The sequence below is a fragment of the Mandrillus leucophaeus genome, unplaced genomic scaffold (genome assembly GCF_000951045.1).
Source record: "Mandrillus leucophaeus isolate KB7577 unplaced genomic scaffold, Mleu.le_1.0 Scaffold7, whole genome shotgun sequence".
Classification (NCBI taxonomy): Eukaryota; Metazoa; Chordata; class Mammalia; order Primates; family Cercopithecidae; genus Mandrillus; species Mandrillus leucophaeus.
In genome coordinates, this window is record NW_012107585.1 from 8344597 (window position 1) to 8352497 (window position 7901).

The window sequence follows — 7901 nt, forward strand, 5'->3', positions numbered from 1 at the left end:
CCCGCTAATTTTTTGTATTTTTAGTAGAGACGGGGTTTCACCGTGGTCTCGATCTCCTGACCTTGTGATCCGCCCGCCATGGCCTCCCAAAGTGCTGGGATTACAGGCATGAGCCACCGCGCCTGGCAATTTTTGTATTTTTAGTAGAGATGGGGTTTCACCATATTGGTCAGGCTGGGCTCCCAACTCCTGACCTTAAATGATCTGTCTGCCTTGGCCTCCCAAAGTGCTGGGATTACAGGCATGAACCACCGTGCCGGCCTGCTTTTTTTTTTAATCTTTTTTTAAAAAACAGCTTTTTGGCTGGGAATGGTGGCTAACGCCTATAATCGCAACACTTTGAGGGGCCAAGGCAGGAGGATTGCTTGAGGCCAGGAGATGGAGACCAGCCTTAGTGACAGAGTGAGAGCCCCATCTCTACAAAACTAAAAAAATTCGTTGAGTATTGTGGCGCGTGCTTGTAGTTCCAGCTACTTGAGAGGTTGAGGTGGGAGGATTGCTTGAGCCCAGGAGATTGAGACTGCAGTGAGCCTTGATCATGCCACTGCACTTCAGCCTGGAGAACAGAATGAGACCCTGTCTCAAAAAAACAAAAAAAATCCAACTTTTTGTTTTGTTGATCCTTGGTATTGTTTTTGTTTCAATTTCATTTATTTCTGCTCTGATCTTTATTGCTTCTTTTACTAATTTTGTGTTTGGCTCTTCCTTTTCTAGTTCTTTAAGATGTATTGTTAGGTTGTTTGTGAATTTTTTCTACTGTTTTGATATGTAGGCACTTATAGGTATAAATTGTTTTCAGCTTTTAATTATTACAAAGAGTTGTTCCAGGGGACATCCTTACTAACGTATCCTTTTCTACTTAGGTGAAATTTGTAAATGTTGCATTGTTATCCTAAAGAGCATAAATATTTTCAATTTTATTACAGATATCTCTCCAATATTATAACAGTTTACACACCCACCAGGAATAATATCGGATTTATTTTTTATTTTTTATTTTTTTTGAGATGGAGTCTCGCTCTGTTGCCCAAGCTGGAGTGCAGTGGCACGACCTTTTCTCACCACTTCTGCCTTCCAGGTTCAAGCGATTCTCCTGCCTCAGCCTCCCAAGTAGCTAGGACTACAGGTGTGCACCACCATGCCTGGCTAATTTTTGTATTTTTAGTAGAGATGAAGTTTCACTATGTTGGCCAGGCTGGTCTCAAACTCCTGATCTCATGATATGCTCACCTCGGCCTCCCAAAGTGCTGGGATTACAGATGTGAGTCACCGCACGCGGCCTAATATCTGATTTTTGAAAGGCAATAATTAGCTTTGATGACAGGTAGTTTATCTGATTTTGAGACTGGACAATGACAAGGTTAAATTTCGACAATGGAAGCATGTACCCAGGTGTTTTGTCAGATACGTTGCATGGAAATGCCTGCAGTTAGGGAGATTGGTATGTATTGAATGCTTCTTTCAGCACATTTCAGTTGGACTGCGATGCAGCTCTTCAGCTCTTCATTGAAACACTGCTCCACAACACGAATGCCAGCCAAGGCCAGGGAGATGCAAGCACGGACTCTACAAAGCAGCGGCATCCCAAACTCCTGGCCAAAGCCCTTGAGATGGTTCCTTTACTGACGAGCACAAAAGATTTGGTCATCAGTCTTAGTGGGATACTACATAAGGTAGACACACAGTGAAATGAGTTGGGTCATCTCAGTTATCCCTCCCACCCTCAATAATTAGATACGTTAATAACAAATTGGATATATAAGTCTATATTTTTATCAACTTTTAATTTGAAATATTCTCTTGATTTCTATATTTTTAACACAGTTAAATATAATTTTCCCATTTTTCAAAATAGAAATAGCTTTTCTTCCCCAGATTTTTGAAAACCTTACACATTCTTTGAATTTGTATGAGCTAGAAAGAAACGTATAAATCAGAACAGGCAATTTTCCTATAACCCCAATCCCTAGAGGTAAAAATGTTAATAATGTAGTGTAGTAACTATCTTACACTAAATATACTATTCTGTGACCCTCTTTTTTCACTTAACATATTGTCATTATATGTCAATACATATACATCTATCTCAAAAGAAACAATTTCTTTTTCACTATCCTGCCGGAAATGTCTTTTTTCTTTTTTTTTTTGAGACAAGGTCTTGCTCTGTTGCCCAGGCTGGAGTGCAGTGGTATGAATGTGACTCACTACAGCCTCTATGTCCTGGGCTCAAGTGATAGTCCAGCCTCAGCCTCCCAAGTAGCTGGGATTACAGGTGTGCACCATCATGCCGGGTTCATTTTTATATTTTTAGTAGAGACAGAATTTCACCATGTTGTCCAGGCTGTTTTCAAACTACTGGCCTCAAGCGATCCTCCCACCTTGGCCTCCTGAAGTACTAGGAATACAGAGGTGAGCCACCAGGCCTAGTGAAACATCATTTTTGACAGATGCATAACTATTATTCCATTATATGGATAAAACATGCTGTATTTAACCAGCCTTTTGTGGATAGACATTTAAATTGTTTTTTTGTTTTTGTTTTTGTTTTGAGATAGGGTCTCACTGTCACCTAGGCTGGAGTGCAGTGTTGTGAACATGGCTCATGGCAGCCTTGACTTCCTGGGCTCAACTGGTCCTTCTACCTCAGCCTCCCAGGTAGCTGGGACTATAGGTGCATGCCGCCATAATTTTATGGCAGTATTTTTTTTTAAATTGTTTTTAAAATTTTTTAATTTTTAAAAAATTTTTTGTGAAGATGAATCTCACTATGTTGTCCTGGCTGAGTAGATTTTATTATTATAAATGGTTGTAATTAATATCTTCATACATGTTTTTATACTTTTGTCTGATTTTTAAATTTTTTTTAAGAGAAGGGGGTCTCGCTATTTTGCGCAGGTTGGCCTCTAACTCCTGGGCTCAGGTGATCCTCTTGCTTCAGCTTCCTGAGTAGCTGGAACTACAGGGACTATACCTGGTATAGTATATAGCTGAGTATTTGTTTAGGAGATCTTCTGATCTGAGAATTGGAATGTTTGGTCAGGGGGTAGTTTAATGGAGCAATGAAGGTGAATGGCAGGGAAATAAATTTTTTTTTTTTGAGATGGAGTTTTGCTCTTGTTGTCCAGGCTGGAGTCTAATGGCGCAGTCTCGGCTTCCTGCAAACTCTGCCTCCCGAGTTCTCCTGCCTCAGCTTCCCAAGTAGCTGGGATTACAGGCATGTGCCACCACATCCAGCTAATTTTTTGTATTTAGGAGTGATATGGTTTCACCATGTTGGTCAGGCTTGTCATGAACTCCTGACCTCAGGTGATCCACCTGCCTTGGCCTCCCAGAGTGCTGAAATTACAGGCATGAGCCACTGTGCCCAGCTTGGAAATAAGATTTTAAGCCTGAAATAAATATTTCAGTTTTGTATTTTGCTTGTAATTCAGCCCAAAATTACATAGATTGCTCAAATTTTCTAGGTATAATATTTCATCTTCCCACTTTGTTCAGTGTTGTTTTTCACATGACTTTTGTTGGCATTTTAAAAATAGGCCAGCTTGAGGAACATAGTAAGAACTTGTCACTACAAAAAATTTTTTTAAATTAGGTGGGCCTAATGGTATGTGCCTGTAATCCCAGCTATTTGGGAAGCTGAAGCGGAGAGGATTACTTGAGCCCAGGAAGTCAAGGCTGCAGTGAGTTGTTATTACACCACTGCACTCCAGCCTGGGTGACAGAGCGAGACTGTCTCAAAAATAAAATAAAAAGAGAAAAAGTAATTGTGTGTGGGTAGAAAGAAACAAAGAACAAAGAGAAGACTGTTTTTTGTTGTTGTTGTTTTGTTTTGTTTTTTTGAGATGAAATCTCACTCCGTTGTCCAGGCTGGAGTGCAATGGCATGATCTTGGCTCACTGCATCCTCTGCCTCCTAGGTTCAAGCGATTCTCCTGCCTCTGCCTCCTGAGTAGTTGGTACTACAGGCATGCACCACCACGCTGGCTACTTTTTGTATTTTTAGTAGAGATAGGATTTCACCATGTTGGCCAGGCTGGTCTCAAATGCCTGACCTCAGGTGATCCGTGTGCCTTAGCCTCCCAAAGTGTTGGGATTACAGGCATGAGCCACTGTACCCAGCCTGACATCCTTTCTTTTTATGTTAGTATATGTACATATGCCACAGAATTAATTCTTGCACTATAGTATATAGTTAGAGCTAAAACAGAATCCTTTGAGAAACTTGCTTGGAGGCCCACAGTTTTACTCGTGTCATTTCTAAGAAAAGCATCAGTTTCTTTCTGTTCTAATTTATCCCATTGTAAATGGAAGAAATGGAACTTTAATTTCAAAATCTTATAAAATTTTGACCATATCCCTACCCTTTCTATGTTTTTAGTGTCTTAAGAACTTCCTTCTTATTTTTGAGACAGAGTCTGGTTCTTTTGTTCAGGCTGGAGAGCCAGTGGCATGATCTCAGCTCACTGTAACCTCCACTTCCCAGGTTCAAGCGATTCTCCTGCCTCAGCCTCCCAGGTAGCTGGGACTACAGGTGCATGTCACCACACCCAGCTAATTTTGGTATTTTTGGTAGAGATGGGGTTTCACTGCATTGGCCAGGCTGGTCTTGAACTCTTGACCACCCGCCTTGGCCTCCCAAAGTGCTGGAATTACAGGCAAGAGCATCCTTCTTTATTAATACTGCCTTGTGCAGCTTTTAAAAACAGCCTTTGAGACCTTTTTTAGCATGTATGTTTATCCTCACAGGTAATTTTAGAGGTGAGAAAATTGTAGCTCTTTATTTTTTTATTTTTATTATTATTATTTTTATTTTTTGAGACGGAGTCTCACTCTGTTGCCCAGGCTGGAGTGCAGTGGCATGATCTCGTTTAATTGCAAGCTGCGCCTCCCAGGTTCACGCTCCTGGGTTCACGCCATTCTCCTGCCTCAGCCTCCTGAGTAGCTGGGTCAACAGGTGCCTGCCACCATGCCTGGCTCATTTTTTTTTGTATTTTTTAGTAGAGACGGGGTTTCATCATGTTAGCCAGAATGGTCTCAATCTCCTGACCTCGTGATCTGCCGGCCTCGGCTTCCCAAAGTGCTAGGATTACAGGCGTGAGCCACCACATCTGGCCGGTTGTAGCTCATTTTTAAGGGAGTAATTAATTTAACATTGTAGTGCAATGATGTTTTTATATTTGTAATCCGTGCTGATGATTGTAATTGAATAAAACTTCAACATGGCAAAGTCTTATCAAGTTTTGATACATTTTTGTTTTTATACAGTTGGATCCTTATGACTATGAAATGATTGAAGTTGTCCTGAAAGTTATAGAACGAGCTGATGAAAAGATAACCAATATTAATATTAATCAGGTATAACAAATATATCAAAGATGTAAAAATCATCTTTCTGCTTTTAATTGGATCATAAATCATATCATTATTCAGGGCCTTTCCAGATTATCCACTGAATTCCTTTTAAACTCTGTGGTTTATTTTAGGTTTTTAAAAATCTTTACAAATCTTTAAAAAAGGGAAAAGATTTTCATGACATTCCTATTTTATCACTTATCTTCATCCTGTTTTTGCTGTTTTGAGGTGATTTAAATAACCTCTCCTGCTGTTGAAGAGTATGCAGTCACTACAGAACTAATTGTGAAGAGTTAAGGCAACATTTGCCATGTAGGAAGTGAAAAAGGCCATGGAGCTGAGAGTTAGGTCAGATTTGTGTATTAATGAGTAGGTCCAAGACCTACTCAATTGTGTCTCATTACTTTCATTAACTTCTTCATCGTTTCTGAATTTTGGTCATAGTGGCTTTTATACTTTTTAATTTGATTTTAGAAATTAATATTTTAGAAATATTTTAATATTTTAATAAGACTTATTATATAAGAAAATATATCAATTCAAAAGATTATACAAAGTTTCCTAATAGAAAATATAAACATAAGAAAAATAAGAGTGTAGAGAATTAATTTAGATCTGTAGCCTCTATATTTAAAATGAAACCAAGTATTTTGAATTATATCTCAAATTATTTGAAGAGCAGATAATCAACTGTCAAGCTCTCATTTACAAAACATCCTACCAGCAACAGGGCACCAGTGGTTTCTGCTCATAGGATTCCTTTAATGATTGTAATACATTATAGTTTAGATGAATAACGTTAAAGGGAATACTAGAAAAGGTTTTGATCCTCTTTCTGAAAACAAGATGGTCTCAGGAATGGAAACTTTTGATGGTATAGTGTTAGATGATTTTATGACAGTTTAGGATTGGGTTACTCTTACTGGACAAAAGTGTTTTATTTTAATATAGGCATTGAGTGTTCTGAAACATTTGAAGTCATACAGAAGAATTTCTCCTCCCGTGGATCTGGAATATCAGTATATGTTGGAACATGTCATAACTTTGCCATCAGCTGCCCAAACTAGACTGCCTTTTCACCTGATATTCTTTGGCACAGCACAGAACTTCTGGAAAATTCTCTGTATGTGTTCATTAACTTTTTATGAATTTTACTGGATAGCCAATTTTTTTTTCTTAAGCAAATCATACTCTCCTTGTTTCCTTTCTAGCTACAGAACTCAGTGAAGAATCTTTCCCAACATTGCTCTTAATTTCTAAATTAATGAAGGTAATGGCTTAAAACATTGTAAGACATTTCTGTATCCTGTAATTAATTCTGACCCTGTGTAGATTTTTCTGCTGCTTTCATGTAAAACCTTATATGTGAATATGTGCTTCAGCCATAACCTTCCTTTTCTTTGAAGTTCTCTCTGGACACTCTCTACGTGTCTACAGCAAAACATGTTTTTGAAAAAAAACTGAAGCCAAAGCTCCTGAAGTTAACACAAACTAAATCCTCAACATTGATTAACAAGGAAATAACTAAGATCACGCAGACCATTGAATCCTACTTACTCTCTATAGTCAACCCAGAGTGGGCTGTAGCTATTGCCATCAGCCTTGCCCAGGATATCCCCGAAGGTAAGAGGTCTTCTTTTAAAATTGTAGTAAAAAGAAAAAAAAAAAGTATTCCTTTTGCATCTTCAAGAAGAAGCAGGATGGTAGTTTTGAAATGTATGTGCCTGCTCTCTTCACTGTGGTGAATGCTGAAACGCTCACGGGCAAGGAGGCAGGCACTTTCCAACTTGTCCTTGTGCCTTCTTTGGGGTGTGACCTTTGCTAGGAATAAGCAGTGATGGGTACTTCCTAATATCCAGTCACACTTTCTTTTTCTTTTTTTTTTTTGAGACGGAGTCTTGCTCTGTCACCAGGCTGGAGTGTAGTGGCGTGATCTCGGCTCACTGCAACCTCCACCTCCCGGGTTCAAGTGATTCTCCTGCCTCAATCTCCCGAGTAGCTGGGACTACAGGTGCGCGCCACCATGCCCAGCTGATTTTTGTGTTTTTAATAGAGACGGGGTTTCACCATGTTGGCCAAGATGATCTCAATCTCTTGACCTTGTGATCCACCCGCCTCGGCCTCCCAAAGTGCTGGGATTACAGGTGTGAGCCACCACACCTGGCCCAATCACACTTTCAATGAGGAATCTTTAGATAGTCTCACATAACCAGACAGGTGCACAAGCACAGGCACTTACTGCTACATTTTTGGTTGTAACAAAAGTTGAAAATGACTTTTAAAAGAATGCTCAAGTCAGGAACTGGTTAGAAAATAGGGTGTGTTCATAGAACGAAATATTATGGGGCTGATTTGGAAAGATATCCAAGATATGAAGTGAGAATAGCAAATTGTACTAGAATATGTATGGTATTACCCATTAGGGTTAAGATGCACATGCAAGCATGTGTGAACACAGACTGACACACACACATAGAAAACTCCTGGAAGGCATATAAGAATCTAGAGAATAGGAATGGAAGCCTCTGTCGGCTTTTTTTTTTTTTTTTT

At 39.3% G+C, this 7901-nt stretch overlaps 1 protein-coding gene across 2 annotated transcripts in view; it reads left to right on the plus strand.

Moving 5' to 3' along the window:
- KNTC1 (kinetochore associated 1) overlaps positions 1-7901 on the plus strand; it is a 97963-nt gene that overhangs the window by 67891 nt on the left and 22171 nt on the right. For both annotated transcript variants that reach the window (XM_011964509.1, XM_011964510.1), the window contains 5 exons: positions 1466-1673; positions 5265-5354; positions 6303-6474; positions 6563-6621; positions 6758-6974. In XM_011964509.1, coding sequence (XP_011819899.1) covers positions 1466-1673; positions 5265-5354; positions 6303-6474; positions 6563-6621; positions 6758-6974 — 746 coding nt within the window. The remainder of the gene's footprint in view (positions 1-1465; positions 1674-5264; positions 5355-6302; positions 6475-6562; positions 6622-6757; positions 6975-7901) is intronic.